This window comes from Antrostomus carolinensis, unplaced genomic scaffold (genome assembly GCF_000700745.2).
Source record: "Antrostomus carolinensis isolate BGI_N321 unplaced genomic scaffold, ASM70074v2 scaffold36919, whole genome shotgun sequence".
NCBI classification, from domain to species: Eukaryota; Metazoa; Chordata; class Aves; order Caprimulgiformes; family Caprimulgidae; genus Antrostomus; species Antrostomus carolinensis.
Genome location: NW_010338558.1, coordinates 1,685 through 25,216, shown reverse-complemented (window position 1 = coordinate 25,216; position 23,532 = coordinate 1,685). Strand labels below are relative to the sequence as shown.

General features: G+C 41.0%; 2 protein-coding genes across 2 annotated transcripts in view; one reads left to right on the top strand and one right to left on the bottom strand.

The window, feature by feature from the left end:
* TPR (translocated promoter region, nuclear basket protein) overlaps positions 1-18,941 on the top strand; it is a 37,893-nt gene extending 18,952 nt beyond the window's left edge. Inside the window, exons 27-49 of the mRNA XM_010175556.2 lie at positions 97-228; positions 496-626; positions 966-1,176; positions 1,540-1,686; positions 2,087-2,285; positions 2,968-3,173; positions 3,898-3,959; positions 4,410-4,618; positions 4,928-5,200; positions 6,013-6,161; positions 7,065-7,148; positions 8,161-8,361; positions 9,651-9,782; positions 10,340-10,430; positions 10,874-11,058; positions 11,907-11,975; positions 13,032-13,126; positions 13,762-13,868; positions 14,935-15,030; positions 15,231-15,387; positions 16,856-16,974; positions 17,522-17,620; positions 18,685-18,941. Of these exons, the coding sequence (XP_010173858.2) occupies positions 97-228; positions 496-626; positions 966-1,176; positions 1,540-1,686; positions 2,087-2,285; positions 2,968-3,173; positions 3,898-3,959; positions 4,410-4,618; positions 4,928-5,200; positions 6,013-6,161; positions 7,065-7,148; positions 8,161-8,361; positions 9,651-9,782; positions 10,340-10,430; positions 10,874-11,058; positions 11,907-11,975; positions 13,032-13,126; positions 13,762-13,868; positions 14,935-15,030; positions 15,231-15,387; positions 16,856-16,974; positions 17,522-17,620; positions 18,685-18,740 (3,210 nt within the window). The 3' untranslated portion in view covers positions 18,741-18,941. The remainder of the gene's footprint in view (positions 1-96; positions 229-495; positions 627-965; positions 1,177-1,539; positions 1,687-2,086; positions 2,286-2,967; positions 3,174-3,897; positions 3,960-4,409; positions 4,619-4,927; positions 5,201-6,012; positions 6,162-7,064; positions 7,149-8,160; positions 8,362-9,650; positions 9,783-10,339; positions 10,431-10,873; positions 11,059-11,906; positions 11,976-13,031; positions 13,127-13,761; positions 13,869-14,934; positions 15,031-15,230; positions 15,388-16,855; positions 16,975-17,521; positions 17,621-18,684) is intronic.
* Positions 18,939-23,532, bottom strand: part of PRG4 (proteoglycan 4) — a gene marked incomplete at its 5' end in the record, with an annotated part of 6,273 nt that continues 1,679 nt past the window's right edge. The window contains 6 exons of the mRNA XM_029086889.1: positions 18,939-19,042; positions 20,058-20,183; positions 20,371-20,550; positions 21,394-21,550; positions 22,360-22,499; positions 22,642-22,728. Coding sequence (XP_028942722.1) covers positions 18,939-19,042; positions 20,058-20,183; positions 20,371-20,550; positions 21,394-21,550; positions 22,360-22,499; positions 22,642-22,728 — 794 coding nt within the window. The remainder of the gene's footprint in view (positions 19,043-20,057; positions 20,184-20,370; positions 20,551-21,393; positions 21,551-22,359; positions 22,500-22,641; positions 22,729-23,532) is intronic.

Genomic DNA, 23,532 nt, shown 5'->3' with positions numbered 1-23,532 from the left:
CATCCCTTTTACTCTCATTGTTCAAGGCCTACCATGTTCCATTTCCTTCCCTCTCAGAAGGTCCAGAGAGTTTAATCCCCAGCTGTGTTTTTTCAGGTACGCAAGCTTGAGGCAGACATTCTGCCTCTACAAGAGTCTAATGCTGAACTGAGTGAGAAAAGTGGAATGTTGCAGGCGGAGAAAAAGCTGTTGGAAGAAGATGTGAAACGCTGGAAAGCCCGGACGCAGGTGAGGAATGCATGTTTTCAGAGAAGATGATTGGGGGGGTGGGAAAGAACCAGAAAAAAAGTTATAAATTTTCTTGAAAACAACAACAAACTAAGAAATGTATTTGAATTGTAAAGCATTGTTTATGCAGCTTCAGCATAAGCTGTTCTAATTCATGGGCATTTCAAATCAAAATGCAAAAGCAGTAGCTCTAATTCAAAGAGATTTTGTGCCTGTAACTGTATAATTGTGTTACGAAAATGCAAACTATTTTCTCAAACCTTTCAGCATTTATTGAGTCAACAGAAGGACACTGATCTCGAAGAGTATCGGAAGCTGCTTTCAGAGAAGGAGGCAAACACCAAGCGCATTCAACAAATGAGTGAAGAAACAGGCAGGCTTAAAGCAGAAATAGCCAGGTGTGGTATAAGTCAATTAGTAAAAAATACTGTGCAAAGCAAAATATTTTAAATAAAGCTGTACCTGGAAGTGTAATTTCTTTATTGTTTCCATGTAACTGTGAAACTTTTGGTATTCTTACTGTAGCTTGGTAATGCACAGGTAAAATGAAATGAAATTGTTTTTGAAGCTGTCTTTTAGCTTAATTTATTCTAAATTAATGTGTTGTAGAATAACTTGTATTCTACAAATACCCACTTGTATCGTAAAATCCTTGAAAGTGTAGATTTTACATATTTAAATGTATTACTTATTTCAAGCATCTCATGTGCTTCTTCCTCTGATCTCTTGTTATTTAGAACTAATGCATCCTTGACTACAAGCCAGAATCTTGTTCAGAGCCTGAAGGATGAAGTAACTAAGATAAGAACGGAAAAGGATACTTTGCAGAAAGAACTGGATGCTAAAGTGGCTGACATACAAGAGAAAGTGAAAACTATAACACAAGTCAAGAAAATTGGACGCAGATACAAGACTCAATACGAGGAGCTGAAAGCACAGCATGATAAGGTAGATCCTCTTCTTCTTTGGTTGCAAAGAAAGTCTATTTAACAATGTATGTTTTCATCTCGAGTCATGTATAATCTAGCTAATGATCTTCATATTCCCTTAGCATAATCCTGTATGAATATTTACCTTTGAAGAGCAAAGCAGAAGATTACATCACTTAGTCTGCTGTTAGCTCTTACAGCCAGAAAGCGTGAGCTGCACATCACTTAATGCTTCACAGCGTTCTTAACAGAGTTCATTAGAGTTCCTGGGGTTTGCCCAGGACTTTTTAAACAATCAGTTGGCACGCAGAAGCAACGTGTGAAAGTAATGACATACTAATCAGATAGTACTCTTACCCTGAGACCACTTGACCTATTTCAGATGGTTGCCGAAACATCAACTCAGTCCTTTGTAGAACAACAAGAAGAGCAAGTTTCTGTCCAGGAAGTGCAGGAACTAAAAGACACTCTCAGTCAAGCTGAAGTGAAGACGAAGACTTTGGAAACCCAGGTTGAAAGTTTACAAAAGGTAAGAACAGTGAACAGTTTCAGAGTACTCTACTGCAATCTTAAATGCCGACCTGTGAAGCATGTGAGGGTGTTTTTCTGTGTGTGTGTGCACATATGCACAGAAATATGTGAAGTGACCTATTTGTGCCTCTACCTTGTTGGGAAAGAGGGACCTTAAACCTGGTTTAAATCCTGTGTCTAGCATGGCTCACACTGTTTCTTGGAATAAATAAGGAGGACAGAGAATGCTATTCTCTCAGCTGTCGTGTTCAGAGAGGACTGGACTCCTCTGTCGTTGATTAGAAGCTTTTTAACCCTCATACAGTGGCATTGGAACTTGTTAGGCTGTACATCTGCCGAAGTAACTGGCTATGGCCAAGAGCTGTAATGTCTCTCTCTTTCTCGTTCTCTCTCTCTAGACTATAGCAGAGAAGGAAACTGAAATTAGAAATCTTCAGGAGCAGGTAACACAGCTACAATCAGAACTTGCTCGTTTTCATCAAGATCTGCAAGAGAAAACTACACAAGAAGAACAGCTCAGGCAACAGATTACTGAGAAGGAAGAGAAAACTAGGAAGACCTTGCTTGCAGCCAAGCAGAAGATTGCACAGTTAGCTGGTATTATAATATTTTTCCTGTCCTTAGGGTATCATTTTCTGTTTGGGCTTTTTGTTTTTCCTGTGGAAAAGCATTTAAATAGAGTGCTTGGGACAGTGTGGTCCACTTCATGTTTTACTTGAAGGTTTTTTCTAGATTAGATGTTAGAGGATTAGTCTGAAGCTTAAAAAAAATTAATTTATTTGTGAGATGATACAAGTGTATAACTAGCTGCGCATCGAGGGAAGCAAAGTTCTACTTGGTTTTGGTCAGCCAGTGTGATAACCTCAATTTTCTGATCCTTTTGTTGATGAGAGCAGATTGACCCTACTAATAACTGAGGTAACTCTCCCCTTCCTTCTTGCTTCCCCGAAGCGTACAGGTGCAAAACATACCGCTTCCTCTGTTTTTAACTGGTGTTGAGAGGAATGATGGTATAAGAGCTGGATGAAAACTTCTTGTTCTTTTGTGAATACTTTTTAATTTAAATTTTTTATTTATCTATACTGATTATATATTTTTCTATTATTAATTAGAAAAACGGCATGTGAAAGTTAGAATTACTTCTAAGAGCTCCATTAGTAGCTTAACATTCTTAAGATTTCAGAATACTTCAGTAACCTATTAAGACAGACAGATTCAGCAGGCAGACCTAGTAGGCAGCTTTACAGTGGCAAGACTGGATTATTTCCTATTCAATTAGGTACAAAAGAGCAGCTAACAAAAGAAAATGAAGAGTGGAAGCAAAAGAGCAGCTCGTTAGAAGAGCAGAAGACTGAATTGGAGGTGCGGATGAGCGCTCTCAAATCACAGTATGAAGGTCGAATCTGCCGTCTGGAAAGAGAGCTTAGAGAGCAGCAAGAGCGACACCATGAACAGCGAGACGAGCCGCCAGAGTCTACAAATAAGGTACAAAATCCTTTTAGCTCGCCTGAGCAGGGAACAAACAGCTTGTGTGTCTCGTGACTGGAAGAGAGCAGCAGCTCTCAGTACGAGCTCCGTTGTCCAGCTTGGTTTGGTTTTGTGTGTACAGTAGTTAATACTCAGGACTACTTTACATGAAGGTGTTTTTTTCTAAACATCCTAAATAGCAGCTGGAAATTCTTGTCATAGCTTTCCTAGGCTTTAAGAAAAGAAAAACAAAAAAAGGAAAATTAAAGAATACCAATGAGCCAAACAAACTGCGTGCTGTTCAAGTTCCACTGCCTCCTGGTTTTGGAAATACAGAAGTTGGCTTTAGTAGGATGCAGAACTTAATTTGAAATGTATTTCCTGCCACAGTCAGAGCTCCCAGTGGTAACAAGCATGCAGTTAAATCGTTCACTGTGAATTGGACTGTTTGTGTTCTGCTCTCTGTTTTTGTATTTTTATCCATGTGTTCAGTATAATGGGTTCTAGCTGCTGTTCTCTCAGTAGCTTCAGAAGATACCCGAGAAATTACTGAATTGGTTTACACACTGGGTATGATTTGTTTGGAGAATTTGCAGTAATCGTGGAGTCTGACTAGGCGTGCTAACAAGTCTGTTAGAGCAGCGGTTGTTAGTACAGAGATCTGGCTGCTAAAGTGTTTTACCAAATTGCTTGCTTTGTTTTGCACGTACGTGGCATGATACTTCTGTGTTTTCCTTAATAGGTCCCAGAACAGCAGAGGCAAATCTCACTCAAGTCTACTCCTGCTTCAGGTGAAAGAGGAATGTGAGTCAAAAATACCTCTTCAAATTTGGCTGATCATTGTCTCAATCAGGAGATGATGTTGCTCTGTGTTGAGTGAATCGGTTTTAATGTAAGATGTGTTACGTGCTGTAATAAAGACCCGGCACAGTTAATAGGATGAGCCACGCATTGCTCCTTTCCATCTGCTTCCTGATTTCTAGTTGATTACCTTTGAATACACCTCTCGGACCTTTAAACTGGCCAAAAGGTTACTGGGTATTTTGGCATAGTGGGGTGTTGTTTTTTTGGAATTTTTTTCCTTTTTTAATTAGAAACAGATTTTGGAAGACAATTCCTTATGCCCTTGTCAGGCTTTTAAATTTTAAACCTTTAAAAATTAGTATTTGTGGCCATGATAATATATTTAAACTTGATATTTTTTAAAATCTGCTTTCTTCTCTACTATGATGAAACCAATATCCTATTTTTCAGTGCTAGTACTTCAGATCCACCAACAGCAAATATTAAACCAACTCCTGTTGTGTCAACTCCAAGTAAAGTGACTGCTGCTGCAATAGCTGGGAATAAGTCTACTCCAAGAGCCAGTATCCGTCCAATGGTTACTCCTGCTACAGTCACTAATCCCACCACTACTCCAACAGCCACAGTTATGCCTACAACACAGGTGGAAACTCAGGAAGGTAAGCATTTTAGTGTAGTATAAGGATCTACAGTAATCATAAATGCTTCCTTTGCTTAGAAATCTTGGTAATTATTGGTTTGAAAGTACCTCAGATAGTTTTATTGTCCCTGCATCTGTCAATAGTGCACTTTTACGATTGCTTCTGTTGCAACAAAGTTCATGATTCCTCAGCTGATGAGGGATATAAGCTACGTGAACAAAATCTGCAAAACATTGAATCTGCTTGTGTAGGATGTTCTGAAATGAAGACTGTGAACTGTATTAGAGAATATGAAGAGAGTTGAATGTGCTGCTGTTTGCCTTTCAGCTATGCAGTCAGAAGGACCTGTGGAGCATGTTCCAGTCTTTGGAAGCACTAGTGGGTCTGTGCGTTCCACCAGTCCCAATGTTCAGACATCTCTCTCTCAGCCCATCTTGACTGTTCAGCAGCAGACGCAAGCAACTGCTTTTGTGCAGCCCACTCAGCAAAGTCATCCTCAGATTGAGCCTGCTAATCAGGAGCCATCCCCTGCCATTGTAGAAGTTGTCCAGAGCTCTCAAATAGAGAGACCCTCCACTTCTACAGCAGTCTTTGGCACAGGTTGGTTTTATTTTATAGGCCTCCCTTTTGGAATAGCTCCTTTTAAGTAGCTCCACTTGGGCCCTTGTCAAACCAGGCCTAACTTCAGCAAAAGGATTTGCTCTTTTTTTTTTCTCCTCCTTAGCTTATTGCATGTTTTACAAACCTCTGAGGTTAGGCTTCTTTCTTGAACCTTCAGAAATGGTATCTCTGAAATGCTGTTGTCACTGCATTCTTTGAAGTAGAAAATAAAAACTAAAAACTCACATGTTTGTTTATCCGTGCAGAGTAGCAGTGGGGTTTAATACAGTAAACCTTGCTGCCTCTGTTTTGATAGTACTGTTGGAGCAAGGTTAATTTGAGGAATCACGAGTAAGCTACAGAAACTGGAATATAAAATACAGAGAAGAACTCCGAAGCTACTCAGTGTGATACACTTGCACATCTGTTTCCCCCACATAGTGTAGATTTTGGTGTAGAATGTTTATTCCCCAAAATACACTCTTGTAAATCACTTTTTTGTTTCCCAGCTGATACTCTGTTAAACTTTGGAGTGTGCTTGTCAGAAGCAAAGATGTTAGAAAAAAATATTTTAGTTGTACCCTGAAGCTTCTATTTGGGTTTTGAAGATAGGTCCAAGAGCAAAAAATCTTTTAACAAAAGGGGCTGATGTTTTCATGTCCTAGGAAACAACACAAGGTGATTCTATCTGTTTCTATTTGTTACCATTCAGTGCAGAAGAAGATACAATCTTCCAGAGTAAAATACCAAACCTTTTGATTTTTTGTTTTGCCCATTTGTTGTTCTGAAAATAACAGAGAGCCTCCTTTAAGTTTCAGCTACCCCAAGTTCTTCACTGTCTAAACGCCCACGAGAGGAAGAGGAGGATAACACTGTGGAAAACTCGGACCAAATTTCAGAGGAAACAGTGGATGTACCTCTTACAAAGAAAATGAGAAGCATACAGAGAGTTGGACCTGAGGTTTGCAAGAACATAAAATGCTACTACTTAATCTGTCCCTTTGAAGATTTTAATGGGAAGAGCAAGTGTATTACTTGAGAGCAAGTCAGTTAATTCTTAATGTGACTTTTTAATCTGTTGAGGAGGAAGCAATGTTTGGGTATTGTCAAAAGCAGAGGTTGTAGCAGCTGCAATGAATGATGCAAGTCCTGGTGAACTGCAGGGTGGAAGAGAGAGGGCCATATCCTAGAACTGAGGAGGAAGAAGTGGAAACATTTTTCAGTGTGGTCTGAAAGGTCATTCTGGAATAAAACACAGTGTACTTGAGGAGGTACCAGGAAAGCAAAGATGAGTTCCCTGGAAAAGCTTACAGGAGATGCATGTGAAACGGTGAGAGGGAATTGGGATGTCCTGCAGAAAAGGGATGAACTTGAGACGGAACCTCACAGCAGGCAACTCATGAACAATGTTAAGGAAGTCAAAGTTGTTTTATTAACTCTGAGAGGGATGTTGCATAAGAGAAAAGAACAAGATGGTGTAAGAACATTGCCACTTAATTATCTGAGAGGATGGAGGTGGAACGGGAGACCTTGAGGATTCTTTTTTGGTCTTGAAAAGATTTAGAGACACTGAGGTCCAGTGAACTGGAATGGGGAAATTGTATTTCTTCAGGGCAGAGAAATGAGGTGCTAGATAAAACAGAGGTAAGGAATAATAGTACAAGGGGAACACAATGTTGCCCATGGTCATTGTGGGAAAAGATAATTCTTTAAAAAAAGTTTTTTAAAAAAAATCTGAAATACATTAACCAAACTTAAAAATACATGGCTTTCCTGGTTTCACTAGCACAGAGTTAATTTTCTTCGTGGTAGCTAGAAAGCACTGTGCTTTGATTTCAGTGTGGGATTTGTTGCATTCTTTCAGGAGGAAGTGACAGCAGAAGAGAGCACCGATGGCGAGGTAGAAGCTCAGACATACAATCAAGACTCACAAGACTCAATTGGAGAAGTAAGCATATTTAAAAAGGAAAAAAAATAATCTTCATTTCAGCAGAAACATCTTCCCTCCCCCCCTCTCCCCTCAACTGTCAGTACTTCTAGAAGTGAACTCTCAAATCAGGTCCTGGAGGTTTCCAGTGGAAACTACTTACAACCTTTTAAAGTTTAGACTTGCAAAGTTCAAGGATGGATACTCAGTTTTTATTGCACTCTGCACATCCCTATGTAAGTAACATTCAGAATGTTAAGGAAGCTTTGCAATTTTGAATTGTAGTTCGATGTGTTGTTTTAGAAATCCTAATATCCTTAATCCCAGGTCACTTTTATATCGTGAAACTGAGATGTAGAGGTTAAATGAGTCACAGTCTTAAAATGGAATTGGAGTTTTCTTCGCTTACTCCTTTAGAGTACTTCACTTTCTGGCTTTTCTTTAATAGGGAGATTTGACAAATCCTTGAGCAAGATTAGTGTTAGATGGGTCATGATGTGATAAACAAAAGGGAAAAAAAGTTGGGTTTGTGCTAGTTTTGTAAAATGCCCAATGTGGCTGTGTTAGGTTGTGCCCAGGGCAGTTGAGATGGGATGTGAGGAAGAATTTCTTTGCTGAAAGGGTTCTGAGGCATTGGAAGGGGTTGCCCAGGGCAGTGGTGGAGTCCCCATCCCTGGAGGGATTGAAGAGTCGTGTAGACATAGTGCTGAGGGACATGGGTTAGTCATAGGGGACTTGTCAGTGTCTCAGCCTGTCAACATTGAGACAGCAGCTTTTTGTGGATGTGCAATCAAATGCATCCTGTATGAATACAGAATCCCTAACAATGGCACCCACCCCAAATCTGCTTTGGAAGTGAAGGGCAAAATCCTTGTGTTGTAGAGCTGGCCTCCATTTGGTCAGGGTTGAGAGCTAGGAGTGGAAACAGGAAACTCTTACAAATACAGTAGATGTTTTCTGAAGAGCATTTTAAGAATTGTCTGTGCTGCATTTTGTTTTGTTTCTTCTGGTAATTTAGTTTTATCTTTTGCAGGGTGTTACACAGGGAGAGTACACTCCCATGGAGGATAGTGAAGAAACTTCCCAGTCTATCCCAATGGATCTTGGACCTCTTCAGTCAGATCAACAAAATACTTCTTCAACTCAGGATGGTCAGTCCAAGAGAGATGATGTCATTGTCATTGATAGTGATGATGAAGATGACGATGATGAAGAAAACGAAGGCGAGCAGGAAGTATGTATATCATGGAATGACTTTATTTATGAGATGCTTTATTTATGATTTTGTCTTTGATCAGATGTAAAAGCTAACCTGGCAGGACCAATTTAATCAAAATATTTTTTCTTTTACTGCATAAATAATTGTATTTACGTAGCCTGAACTTCTAATTCAGCTTGATTATTTTGAAGTCATAAAATTTCACAATGCCTCTAGATTATCTGTGACTATTCAACATACAAGGGTGGCCTCTGAGGAGAGGCTGGGCGCTGTCACATGCTGGGGACAGCCTGTTCCAGCTGGCCCTGCAGTGGCCCCACTGCAGGACACAGCTGAGCCCATCAGCTGATAAAAACATATCGATATATAAGCGTGGCAGTGTTAGTGTGAGGAGGGGAAAAACGAAGGTGAGAAACAATCCTGCAGACACCAAGGTCAAAGAAGAATGAGAGCGAGGAGATGCTCCAGGCATCGGAGCAGATACTCCTTGTAGCCCATGGAAGAGACCACAATGGAGCAAGGATTTCCCTGCAGCCTGGGGAGAGGAGGATATTCCCTGAAGGGAACTGCAGCTCATGCAGGAGTAGGCTCTGCTGCCAGGAGCTGTGGCCCATGGAGGGGAGCCAATGCAGGAGCAGATGTATCCTGATGGATGGCAGCTCTTCTGTGGGAGGAACCCGCTGCTGGAGTAGTTCTTGAAAGACTGTAGTCTGTGGAGAGGACCCACACTGGAGCCAGGGGGGAAAAGCCTGAGGAGGAAGGAGTAGGACTTGTAGTGACGGACTGACCACAACCTCCCATTCCTTGTCCCCTCTGCCCTGCTTGGGGCTGGGGAGGAGGAAGAGGAGTTGGGAATGAGGGAGTGAAGTTGAGCCTGGGAAGAAGAAGGAAGTGGGAGGAAGGTGTTTGCCTTGTTTCTTACCAGCCAACACTATTTTTAATTGGCAACACATTAAATTAATGTTGCCTGAGTTGAGTCTGTTTCGCCTGTAAAGGTAACTGGTATGTGATCTGCCTGCCTTTGTCTTGACCCTCAAGCTTTTCCTTATTTTCTACCCTTGTCCTGTTGAAGAAGGAGTGAGGGAGTGGCTGGGTGGCAGCCAGACAAGGTAACCAACCTACCACAGCAGTCAAAAAATACTGAACATCTACTGTGGGATAATAAATGCTGAACATCTCCAGAAAGAGATCGACAGGCAGAGGCGGTCTGTGTACCACAGAGTGAAATGTACCACTTTGAGATTGGAAATTATTCCACTACCCTTTCCACATTTCCTTAAGGCACTTTTATGGTCTTATCATAGGACTATGAGGATGAGGAAGAAGAAGATGAGGATGACGATGAAGACACGGGGATGGGAGATGAAGGTGATGACAGTAATGAAGGAACTGGTAGTGCTGATGGTAATGATGGATATGAAGCAGATGATGCTGAGGTGAGATTTGTACCTTTTTATAGCTTGATAAATTTCTTGGAATAAATTGGTGTTGTAATGCACCTGCACAGATTGGAATACCCTGGAAGAGCAAATCTTAGTACAAATTCATCCCAGACAATTGAGGATTTGATAAAAAAATTGCTAGTAGGTGATGGTAATTTCTGTTATAGCTGGTGTTTCCAGAAGAAAAGTCAACTTGGAATGTATAAGAGGGCTGAATGAAAATGCAAAGTACAGGAGCCAGCAACAAATAGTGCAGTTGCAAAGCCAGTGAGGCAGTTTCTTCAAAAGCTGGATATTTCATTGTTTATTATCATTACATGGTGATGACTGCATTGTTCATGTTTGTGTGTGTATAGATGTGCAAAATTCTGAAATTTCATAGGATTGTACACATTTACCTGACTTTGTAGATATTTACACAAATATTTTTAAGATCTTCTTATATTTTACTTTGTTTACTTTCTGAATACTTTGTTACTGCTTTTCTATTCTCTCTACAGCCTGCAAGTTGTTTAGTGCCAAGTTGTATTGTGTTTATGTGGTTTTTTTAGGGGGCTGATGGTACAGATCCTGGAACAGAAACTGAGGAAAGCATGGGAGGAGGTGAAAGCAACCAGAGGGCAGCAGATTCTCAAAACAATGGTATGGTTATTCCATGTTTCTTCAGAAAGTCTGTGTCTGTAAGCAGGGAAAACATAGAAGCTGTTATGCATGTGCACTAAAGGCCATTTTAACCTGAAATCAAGATTCTTTTGAAATGTTCTTTTCTGGATACATTCTGCATTCCTTTGAAAAGCCTGCAAGCTCTGGTTGCTATGGAAGCTGCTGTTGATGGCTCAGTAGATTAATATCTTCTCTCTAAATCAGCTCTTGAATAATCAATAGTTTGTTTCAGTGCTGGTATTGATGTGGCTTGTACAAATCCTCTTTAAGTGATTTTAAATAACACTACTGAGCTGTCCCCACTCTTGCAAGGGTAAAAATGTCTGTGTTAATGTGGTAGCAGAATTTGAAGACTTGCCTTCATGTTTTCAGCTCCGTTTGGAGGGCATGGGTTTACTCCTCTGTACTTCTGTATGTTTTAGGAGAAGGGAGTACCAGTGCTGCAGAGTCCACTTTTTCTCATGAGAGTTCAAGAGAACAACAACCATCTTCTGCCTCGGAGAGACAGACCCCTCGACCCCCACAGTCACCACGCAGACCACCACATCCACTGCCCCCACGACTAACTATCCATGCTCCTCCTCAAGAACTGGGTCCCCCAGTACAGGTATAAACTATCTCTAGTTCAGAAGACTTTTTACAAATTGCTGTATGATTTCTTCTAAATAAATCATAAGTACTCTGTCTGTTGTAGAAACAGATGACATCTATTTAATATCCTAAAAATGGTAGCTGAGCAAACTGACTTAACGTGTCTCAACCTGCAGATTATGGCTGGACAGGGAATGTTAAGAGCAGTAAGGCACTCATGATGGATTTGTATCTTGAAATTCTCATACCAGTGTCGTTTCAGTCAGTGACTGCTGATATTTCAGCTGTAAAAGCTGTTCTTGAACAGGTTGTATGTAACTCACACAGACTGGCAGAGGTTTTTATTAGTCTCTGCCCCAAGGCAGGTTGGGCAGAGGAATGTTGCCATTCGTTTTATAAACTAAACTTTTCACAGTCAGTGCCTAACCCATGATTATGCTTTGACGTAGAGCTGTAGATTTTGTACATGAAAATCTCGCAACCTGAATTTTGCAAAAATATCCTGACTGAAATGATCCTTTACCATTAACTTGTTCTGAGGCTTGGGGCCACAGTATTTCTGTGTTCAAGTTTTCTGTCCTCAGTAGAAAGTTTAATAAAATTGTAATGTCACTTACCTGGAATTTAAACCTACATGATTCTTTTTCAGGGTTAGACCAGGCAGCAGATAGGAGTTGTGGTGTAGCTGCTGCCATGGTCTGTTCTTCAGGAAGGTGTGATGCTGTACTGAGCAGCATCGTACACTGACATAGAGTTGTTACACTTACTCATTTAGCCACTATCCTTGGCTCTGAGCGAACAGTTGTGTGTTATTAGAATTCCAGGAAAGCATTCACACTACTTCATTATTTCTTTACTATAAAGAGAATCCAGATGACTCGAAGACAGTCAGTGGGGCGTGGACTTCAGCTAACTCCTGGTATAGGTGGGATGGTAAGTATATGAAAGCCTGCTACTAAAAACCTGCCTTGAGGGAGCATTCAGAACACTTGGGGGTTATTTTGTTTTTTTAAAGAACTCTAGCTACTGATTTCAGACATGGGATGGCTTCTGTAGTCTTGCAGAAAATACAGCTTCAGCTGTTTTTGACAGCTGTTTTTTCCCTGGTGGGATTTAAGACAGGCAGACGAGGTGCTCAGGGACATGGGTTAGAGGTGGGATTGGTAGTGTTGGGTTGATGGTTGGACTCGGTGATCTTAAAGGTCTTTTCCAACCACTACGATTCTGTGACAGAACAAATGCAAGTTCAGTGAGGGAGGGGAGAGAGACTGACTGACTAAATAAGTACATTTGCTGAGTTCAAAGGCATCAGCTCAGATTTTTTGGTTGTGCTTGGCTTGTGTGTACCTGCCATTTGATTTCTCACTGCAGCTGGCCTCAGCACCTACTGCTTTTTGCCTGGGCATGTGGGAGGGACCTTACAGGTGCTTTGGAGAGAAGGGTGTGAAAGATATGGGAGAAAGACAGGGAGATTAAGAGAATGCCTTGTGGAGGGTGAGGGGAAGAGGGAGCTGAGGTTTCTGGCTTTGTGAGCAGTGCAGGGTCAAAGGGCACAGGTCTGTAGGGAAGAGATGATTTGCTTCACATTGTGAAGAATCCCCTCTGCTGGGGATATTACAGCATTCCAGATGATTCCTGTGTGTTTATGAATGCAGCACCCTAAGATTCTTTTGTAGTCTACGGGGAGACGTGGCACTTTGATAGCAGGATGATCTCATGGAGTAGTGTCTAAAACTCCTTTGAAAGATGGATGCCCTGCAAGTGTCTGGCTTTTATTTTGGTTTGGTTTAGGGTTTTTTTTATTGCCTGTGAGAGCTATCTGTATAATGAGCTCAGATTTAAATGTTTGAAATTAAACAAGAATTTTATTAGAGGTAAATCTGTCTTTGCTTTGCTGGACAGTGTGGAAAGAGCAAACCAACCTTTAACTCAGCTTGGTAGAAACTGGAAATACATTGTAGGCTCTCACATCAGTCTCTTTTTTTCCAGCAGCAACACTTCTTTGATGATGAGGATAGAACAGTTCCAAGCACGCCAACTCTTGTAGTTCCACATCGTACAGATGGGTTTGCAGAAGCCATTCAGTAAGTAGATGTAAAGAAAAAACAAAAGGCATCTCTTTCTTTCTGGTTTTCATTGGGGTGAAAATAAATTCAAGTGAAATGAACTTGATTGGAGTAACAAGCTCAGTGGTATGACAGATGACTGCATCTAAAATAAGTAATCATTGTTTGAGCTGTCTGTCATGAAACTCACTAGCAAATTAGGAGGCAGATAATCTCCAGTATACTGTAATTTACTGACTTAAGCAAAAATTAAGCAAACAACAAAAAAAGTTTTTCTATTTGCTTCCCCACTCCCCTCCCTAATATTACCAATAAAAGTAAGAAAAGTTATCTCCATTTTTGGATGTGGGACTGATCACTTAGAATTGTGACAATTAATAGGATGAATTAGTAAAGAATATTCTCTTCAGGACACTTTTGCTAATTTTGGATGGATGCAATCCAAATAAATTTGATAAACTAATTGCTATTTATTTAGCAGTAGTTTATTTGATTTTTAGGGTCAGTATTAATTCATTTTCTCATACATAATTTGTTCTTTTATTTTGGTCAGGAAGTTGTCTTTTTTTCTTTTCTTTTTTGTTTCGGGTTTTTTTTTTCCCTCTCCAAGCCCTGGAAAAATTGCAGCATTCCTTAAATCTTTATTTTACTAGTTCCCCCCAGGTAGCTGGAGTTCCTAGATTCAGATTTGGTCCCCCTGAAGATATGCCACAAACTAGCTCAAGTCACTCTGATCTTGGTCAGCTTGCGTCACAAGGAGGTAAAGTATTCCTGTGCTTTCTTTTCTGTGCTGGTTCGAATGAAAAACAAATAATGCAGTCAATAAAATGCAGTTCTACTTCGAGTACCATGCAAACCTGTGACTCCTAAATAATTGTCAGCAGAGAGACACTAATGGAAAGTAAAATTGTGTTTCCTTTAAGCTGCTGCACTTCTATTTGTAATGTGGTTTAAAAAGTAGAATGTTTCCATGGGCAGGAACAACAGGCTTGTGAACCAGAGAAGCTGAAATTTTTTCTTGCCTGCTTGGCACAAGAAGCTTCATTTAAGGAGAAATGAAATATTGAAGGAGTGGCTTCTAATTTTAGTTTTACTGTTGATGGTAGCTTTCCTGTAGTAAAATAATAAGGGAAAATAGCAAATGTGAAGAAATCTTTGGGATATATCCTTACCTGCTAAGAGCTGGCCAGGCAATTTGTCCAGCGTTGTCTTTGCTGTTGTCCTGAGCCAGCCCCTTGCCCCTGCATCCCCGTCGGCATCAAACAGGGGGCTGTTCTTTGAAGAAGCTCACAGCTCAGTAAAGGCCTAAGAAAGGGGTGAAAGTAAAACAAGTGGCAAAGTTTTCATCGAGGTTTTACGATTCAATAAATTGTAATTAGAATCACAGACTGGTTTGGGCTGGAAGGAACCTTAAAGCTCATCCAGTTCCAACCCCCCTGCCAGCAGCAGGGACACCTTCTACTAGACCAGGTTGCTCAAAGCCTCATCCAGCCTGGCCTTCAACACCTCCAGGGAGGAGCAGCCACAACTTCATTGGGCAACCTGTTCCAGTGTCTGACCACCCTCACAGTGAAGAACTTCTTCCTAATATCTCATCTAAACCTCCCCTCTTTCAGCTTAAACCCATTTCCCCTTGTTTTGTCATTAACTGCCTGTATGAAAAGTCCTTCCCCAAACTCTAGCTCTGACAGTAAGTCAAAACAACTTCAAACAACAAAATTCTCCGTATTTAAGTACAACTCACTGGATTTCATCAAGTGTACAGACAGCAGTTAACCTGTTTTTTAGCTGGCTGTTTTAATTGTCACTAAAACTCTGTGTTGCAGGTTTAGGAATGTATGAAACCCCACTATTCCTTGCTCATGAGGAAGAATCAGGTGGTCGTAGCGTTCCCACAACACCCTTACAAGTAGCAGCACCAGGTAAGTGGCAAAAAATTTGTAGGCTGAAGGTTGAAAACCTTGACTTTCCAGAAAAGAATTCTATTATTGTTGTTACAGTGCTTATCACTACATCAGGAGTGTTCCAGTAGCTCTTTTCCCAATGTGCTGAAGATTTCCACGGATTTTCTGTAGGAAATTCAAACTAACTCGATGTTTATTAATCTGCCTTTCCTGTACAGTGACAGTTTTTACTGAAAGTGCCTCAGCTGACGCTTCAGAGCACGCTTCTCAGTCTGTTCCAATGGTGACAACATCTACTGGCAATCTGTCCACCACTACAGAGGCTGGCACGGGTGATGACGGGGACGAAGTTTTTGCAGAGGCAGAATCAGAAGGGTAAAGTGTGACTTGTTTGGGTCACTAAGTCTAGATGTCATGTTAATTTTAATGATTTGTTTTCATCCAAGTGTGCCTGTGATTCATTCCCAGTTTAACCTGTTCTGGTAGGAAGGACAGCTCAAACAGGATTGAGGGGCTTTGTGAAGTAGCACCATCTGACCTTGTTGTCTCAAACCAATGATTTGCTTCTGATTTTCTCCTGATCTAACATAGCTAATATAAAAGTCATCCAAAAAAAACCCCAAAAAAGCAAAAGTCTGTATTTTTTCAGGATGCAAAGGGATCTGTAGTAGTCAAATACTGATGGTAAAGGCCCCGGTCTGAAGGGCTGGGGTTTGCAGAATAAAGGCTGAAGCATTCCTGTGTGGTACTAGAGAAAATCACTCCGTGTTACAAAGCAAGCCTGTACAGTGAAGTCATTCAGTGAAGGCAGTGCAAGTACCAAAGATGGAGCACAAGGGAGAGGAATAAGCAGTTCTTAAGAATTCAATAGACAAATGATTTTGTCTTCCACTTTACAAGTGCCACTTTTAATATTTATAATCATTGCTGTATTTTGTATTATGATCAATTACATTAAAAATCTAAACGGGGATAGGTTGTCATTTTACACTGTCTTTTGATTTTTGTTGGTTGCTTAGTAATAAAAGATGTGTAGTTCCTAATTTACCTCAGCTTTTATCTACTGATTGCAGGAGGTTTGGTCAGAAGAAAATGAAATATTACTGCTGCAAGTTAAATTTGCCACACAGTTTTCTTGTTATAGCACCAACTTGGATTGCACTAGTCTGCCCACAAGTAGGTAGAGTGTAGGATGGGTGTTCTAATGTTGAGGTCTCCAATTTGTTTCTTACAAAACCATCTAATCTTTAGTGATTAGAAGTCAATTCATAGAGGAACTAGGTGGTTCACACAACAGTCTGTAATTTGGAACAGGCTTTTAGCTTGGTAGGTTTTAAACTCAATTGAAGGTGGATTATTTTTTTTTTTCCAACCTTATAATACCTTTTAGTTTTTGTCTTTTCAAGAAAGAGTCCAAATAACTTGGGTATTGCACCAGTGAGTGATCTGTAGGCATAAGGGGTCAGTGGTGATCCCTCCACTTCATTCTTCCTCTACCTAAACATACACACCACCGTCACATTATGGTTTTATAGTTAGTGTTATTTATTAAATAGCTTCTATGAACTTCTCTGAAACACAATTAATATATCGGATATGCATCTGAAGTTGGGCTGCATATCAAGGAAATGACTCTGTTATTTTGCTAAAAGCCAGATAAATCTCTTGTGATTGGGGCAGGGGCAACAAGACAAAACAGAATGAAACCTGTGAAAATTTCTGCGGAAAGACATTTGCATAAGAATCTTTCTGCTCCATGATGATGTTGGGTTTTTTTTCCCTGACCTTTTTGTGACTTTGTGAGTAGACTTACATGTTTTTCCTCCCCTTCCTTCTCTTCTAGAATTACTTCAGAAGCAGGCCTAGAAATCGATAGCCAGCAAGAAGAAGAATCTGTTCAAGCATCTGATGAGTCAGATCTTCCTTCGACTAGTCAAGATCCTCCTTCTAGTTCATCTGCAGGTATGGGTTAATTGCTGGAAACAGTTGTGTCATACCATTTCATTGTGTGAGGGAACTTTTTTTGGACCAGCATCATGTACTCCTGATAGCCAAGATGCACAAAATAAGATAGAACTCTTACAGCAGGGTCACATTTTGATGCCTGTAGCCTTAATGGCAAACAGTTTTTACTGGGACCACAGTAATTATAATTAGTGTAGGCCATAGTAAGAAAAGGCTTCAAGGATCAAAAGTTACTGATCCTTTGGTGATTCTGTGACATGTTTGATGTCAGATTTAAAAAATATCTTCTTTCATTCATCAAAGAACAAGAAATCACTGTTGAGTCACCAATTTAGCACCTAGCATAGGTAATGAAAGAAGTCCCAAACTCACTTGGTTTGAGGCTTTGATTTATATCGGAGATGATGACAATAAAACTAAGGGTGCACCTTGATCATTTTAAAGGAGATTTAAGAGCGTAATGTGTATCACATCATGTAAACTTAAACTGTGAGAAACTGTACAAGACACAGACGTTCCTTCCTGCATGTCCCCTTCTTCACAGACACCAGCACTAATCAGCCTAAGCCGTTTCGACGTGTCAGACTTCAGCCACCGACATTGAGAACTGGTGTTCGCGGTCGGCAGTTCAACAGACAGAGGGGTAAGTGGTGGTGGTTGCTCACATTCAGACTCTAAAACTGTGTTTTTAGGACTTTCTTCCTGTGAGGACCATATATGAAGTATTACTTGATACTCCCATGTTTGCTTGTAAGATGTTAAATAATACAGCATCCTGCCCTGGCTGTCAGTATGTTGCCCGAAGAGCTCTCTAGGTTTGGTTTAGTATGTTAGTCTGAGCATTTTTTAGGTGGGGAAACTCTCTTCTTAAGTGGCCCTTGGTTCTTACCAGTGGAGAGAGAATAAAGTGCAGTAGATCTTCAACAGGCCAGGCTGGATGAGGCTTTGAGCAACCTGGTCTAGTGGAAGGTGTCCCTGCTGCTGGCAGGGGGGTTGGGACTGGATGAGCTTTAAGGTCTCTTCCAACCCAAACCATTCTATGATAACTTACCAAAGTTTTAAAAGAAGATTTTAAAACAATGCTGTTAGGACATAAGTTTAGAAATCTTTGGGTTTAACATTACGTATCAGTATCCCATTCGGTACCTAGGGATCGCAGTTATTATCTCACTGTTTATGGAAGTAGTACAGGTTTTTGTAATGCAGTGTAGAGTTAAAACATGACAATAAATATTTGCAACTTCTGTATTAAGAAAAACCCTTAGATTAATGGTATTCAGTTCGGCATTATTTTAATATCATACAAGACTTGATACTAGCATTGAAGTACAGGCACTTGGTATTTTAAAGGAAAAAAAAAAGGCGAGGAGGTGGACCAAGGATAGATTTTCCTAGTCTGTCACCATTTCTTTCATAACAAAAGGGAGGGACTAACTGATCTCAAATGCAGTAAGAATGCTGGACTTGTTTTGGCACAGGGCCTGAGACGGGGTCACAAGTCAACAACGTCCTTTTAAACAGCACAAGTATCATGTGTCCGTATCACCAGGCTCTAGGGAGGAGAGGGAGCTGGAATTTGATCAGAAAGGAAGTGTTCCACTGCAGCAGCAGTTCTGTACCGAAGGATGAAGTATCACATGTACCAGCAGTTGATGAAAAGGCTGAAAAGGATTTCTATTAATGCATTTGTTTTCTTTCCCAACACAGGTGTCACTCATGCAATGGGAGGCAGAGGAGGCCTGAACAGAGGAAATATTAGTTAAACCATCTGTAAAGTAATGACAGCTGTGTATACAAAAGCGCCAGTTTGCCTGTGGTTGCTTTAGTGTCTTGAAGCCAGAGGTTAAAGCAGCATTTTATAGTTAGATTTGTGTGCCCACATTTCAGTGTCTTTATTAATAAAATTAGACAAAACGTCAACATGGAAATGGCATCTTTTCTTTTAAATCCTCTGCTGTGCATCACTTGCTAGGACAGTTGTACCAGTCTTTGGATACAGTCTTTCCTGTGAGAGCGGTGACAGGTCTTGCTATTCTTTTGCCAATGTCCAAACTGTAGTACCGATCTGAAATGGAGATACACCAGAATTAAGTTCCAGAAACTACATTTAGTACGTGGAGAGCATCCTGAAGGTAAAGCCTTTGTAATTTCATTTAGGCATGAAGAACAGATGTTCCAGTTCACATACGTATATGGAGTTGAGCGGCTGTAGCAATGAATTTTTGTCCTCAACTTTATTTTTTACATATCCTTCTCTGTGTTTAGCTAAGTTTTACAGTACTGCTAATAATTCAATCTGTCCCAAGAGCAGGGAGCAGGGAAGAATACTCTACACTGGTAGAACACAGAAATAATCTTAAGAATTTGGAAATCAAACAAACTAGAAACAATCCTGTACTGACTACAACAGTGAGAGCTGTGTGGTTCCCGATTGTGAACTGGCCTATGTTGAAGTTAGGAATGAGATCATACTGGCAGGGACTTACTTTAGTGTCCTGTATTTGGATACAGCCAGTTCTTAATTCAGTTTTTTTCCTGAATTATCGAGAAAATCCTGAGGAATGCTTTTACATGATCCTGGCTGGAGGGGAAGGATCTACCTAAGCTGGAATCACAAGTATTTTTTTTTCTGTGAAGCAGAATTACTCATATCCCTCCCTTTTTTTTTTTTGTTTTGTCAGAAACAGTTCCATGGAAGTCAGTGAAAAAACTACCAATGTGTAGTGGTCCAAGGATTTCAATCTATCATTAATATAATTCTGCATTTCAGCAGCAGGTTTTTAATCACTTTACGAGCCTGAACTCTTAGGGCGATGCATTCCGCAACTGGCCAGCTTGAACCATTGTACCTTGTTGCTGCTAGTTGTCCTGTAACTATTGATTTATTATTTTTAATAGAAACATCTCTCAATTACAGGCAACATTTTAATTCTCAGGACTTTTTAGTAGTGCTTGAATTGAGCCTTGCAGAACCACAAGTGATAACCTCACGCTAAGGAAAGCTGAGAGGTACACGAGCTGCTTTCTTCCCCATCCCCTAGTCTTGAGCTATGTAGGATCTGGCATTAGCTTTAACTTACTGTAAGAGAAGGCGTAATAATCGTAGCCGTCGGGCTTATTGTGGTTGGGTAGCGACAGAGTTGAGTGGATAACTTTGGGGAGCCCTCTCCAGTAGGCAGTCATTTTGATTTCCTTACGCAGAACTCCTGCAAGCAAAAGAGATCTGAAGTTCAGAGGTGTCGCAAGCCTGTCTGCTGTAAGCTATTGTTTGCTTGGATTAAAGAATTTTCAAAGCACTATATTTTTAAATAAAAAATGGAACAGAATGTTGTGTTTCAGAAACTACAAAGATTAAAACAGTTGTGTAAAAGAAACTTAATAAATATAAGTTACCAGATGGATATGGGTTGATTCTGACAGTCTGAATAACGGTTGGCATTCTGACTGCACGTGGGAAGCGTCTCCTTATGATGAGTCTTGGGACATAAGCTGGGTATCTGATGGTAACCTGGGCTCTTCTTTGACATTTCTTGGCTGGTTCTTGTCTGTACACGTATTGCTGCATGTTGCCATCTAAAACAGACACTTGTGTCATTTGATTAAAGAAAAACAAAAAAACCTACCCACACCAGTCAGATCAGATATGAAAACGTCATTGACACCCATGTCACATGCAGGAAATCAACAGCATTGTTTTCATACATCTACAGCCATGGCAGCATTCAGCTTTTTATCTCTTCCTACATTTTGAGATTTAAAAAAAGCCTCTCTCTCTGAATCCAAGTCGTGCTTCTCCATGTGGTGATACCTCCTGCAGGCTCATGCCAGTTGTAAGTACAGTTCCAGGGGAACTGCTTTTGCTGCCATTGTTCTTATTTATCAAGGAGAGGGTAAGACCATCATTTCAGGCTGCATGAGAAGAGGGCTGGAGTCCAGAAAAGGATTTGCATTTCGTCAAGCTCTGCTTTTTAAATTCAGGTAACAATTCCTATGTTGGCAGTGTATAATTCATACAAGATAAAGAAATGACATTCATTTAAAATAAGAAATGGGGAGGGAGATTTCCTACATAGTTACAAACTATTGAGACTAAAGCCTTCCCTTCTGTAATTAACTTGAGACTAAAACAGTTTCCCCACCAGATAACACTTAAATTTTAATGTTTGTCTGCTACAATGCTGGATTCTGTCCCTTATGGTCCAGTCTAATTTAAAATGCACTTAAAGATCTGTAAGTACTGATACAGACTTCTAAAGCTTGAGGGTATTTTCTGACCACCCAGCACACTCTGCCATAACTTAGGTTTCTCTTTTTGAAAGAATTATGTCTTTCAGTCAAGAGAAACTGTTTTATTCCTGACTAAGGCAGTTCAAGCACCTTTTGATCACCTGTGAACTTCTGAAATACAAGCCATACCTTTTTTGATAAAATAAACAGATTCTGGTCTGTTGTTGTATCTTGCCACGGGGAGGGTTGCTGCTATTTTCCCACTTAGCCCTGCGAATCCGTTTGCAAGAGGTTTGGGGTACCCTTTATCCATAACGCCGTTAGTGAAACGCCAGTACAGGGGACCCTAAGGGTGTAAGGAAGGGAAGAGCTTTAGAGGGAATTCATTCTTGGTAATTCAGCTTGAACACAGACCTGAAAAATAATGGTAACACTGCATGGCAAAATCGACAGGAACCACTCCTCCTACAGCCATTAAACAGGGAAAAAAGATTACAACTTTTTAAAAACACCTTCTGTGGTCTCTTAACAGCACCTTGGAGCAGGGACAGAGTCTCTGAGAAACAAACTGGTAAGAGCAGTTACTGAACAAAGCGGTTTGCCTTCTAAATCTCTAAATTTTCACACTTAGAAAAAGCTGCTTAAACTCCAGGACTGCATGGTTAATTGGGAAATAACTGTATAATGTCTTTAATGAGGAGTTTGCGCTTCACTATCATCTTTTTTCAGGCATAGAAATGTCTTGGGAACAAAGTTAGGCCGTGTTTGGGCAAGGGAAAGACACGATGAAAAATACCCGTATTTTCAAGAGGTGGGTTTTTTGAAGCGTGGCTTGTACGTAAGTATTTCTTGATGATCAGTTATTCTGTCAGTGCTTTGTCTCCTAGCCAACTGCAGGAGAAAAAACACTCAACTGAGGTTGTTCCTGAGCAGCACCATCTCCAGGCAGGGGGAGGGCTGGGGAATGAGATGGTTTGCTTCCCCCATGGGGTTTCCAACCCACCACACTGTATTTGTTCTCCAGAACAAGCAAGGCAGCCCCGGATCGCACAGGGCTCCTCTTTGGGGTGCTGCATTTTCAACCCGACCCCTTTTTCCAAACTGACCTGCCCCACAGGCCCTCTGGGCTTGCTCCCCACCGGGAAGGCTCCTCACCTTGATGAAGAAGGTCTTGCCATCGCAGTTGCACCTCGAGAAGACGGCGTCGATGGGGGACGGGATGCCCCAGCCGTCGCTGATCCGGCGGGGGTTGGTGGTTGGCGGGTTCCTGCCGTTCAGCAGCCAGTAGTAGTGACCTGTGTGGTGGGAGGAGACACGGTGAAACGCGTGTGGATGGACGGACGGACGGACAGACAGGGGAGAAAGGAGGATCCCCCTCCGGCCTGTCCCGGCTCCTGCTCTCAGGGCATGGCTGAGGGGGTCAGGTGGCCAGCCTACCTCTGAAGACGGCCAGGGTGCCGTTGGGCAGGGCCACCATGCCGTTCGCTGGCTTCCCGTTGCACAGGTCCTTCTCGTCCTTTTTCTCTGCAAAACACCAGCAGTTTGGGGTTGTTTAACATTGACCAACGAGTGCCCCGAGCTCCCTGCCTCCCACCAGCACGGCGGCTGTTCAGGGCATGGCGGCTGTCGGGCGATGCTCAGGGCACTCCATCGGTCAGGCCTCTGCCTGGCTTTTGTCAGGCCAAGGGTTTAATTACTCATTTGAGAGAGATTCTGGGAAAATTTGGCTCTCGGGAGTGTAAGACCAGCCCTTGACCTCACTAGGTGTGGATATTATCACTTCTGCCTACCTGAGAACCTGAAATCCAGAAAAAAATCTATAAATGCACCATATGCTACATTCCTCATTTAATTTCTTCACGCTCAGAACTGTTTACTCGAGATTTCTCTAAGCTCTAGTGGGTTCCTTTCCTCCTCCTCCTTCCTTAAAAAAGCATTTACATTTGCTTTCAGTTAAATAGAAAGGAAGGATGAATCTGGTTTGGACAAAAATCCAAGTATTTTCCATCTAAAAAACTATTTTTTTTTTTTCCTCAAAAATATCTGATTGAAAAAAATAGCCAAGAACCTGCAGGCTGTATCTGGGTAAAATAAATCGTGAGGACATGAAAAATGTGGTGGCAAAAAGCGGAGAGGAAAGAGAATATAAGGAAAGGACTTCTCATCTGTCTTAGGTGACTACAAAATGGCAGGTGAGGTACCGTGCGTAATGGTGATGTTCAGCCTGACTCCCTAGAAATGTTTTCATGGGTTTTAAATTAAATTTATCTTCTTTATCCTCCACTTTCTTCTGTTTGCACCTTCTACAGAACTTACTGCAGATGTTTT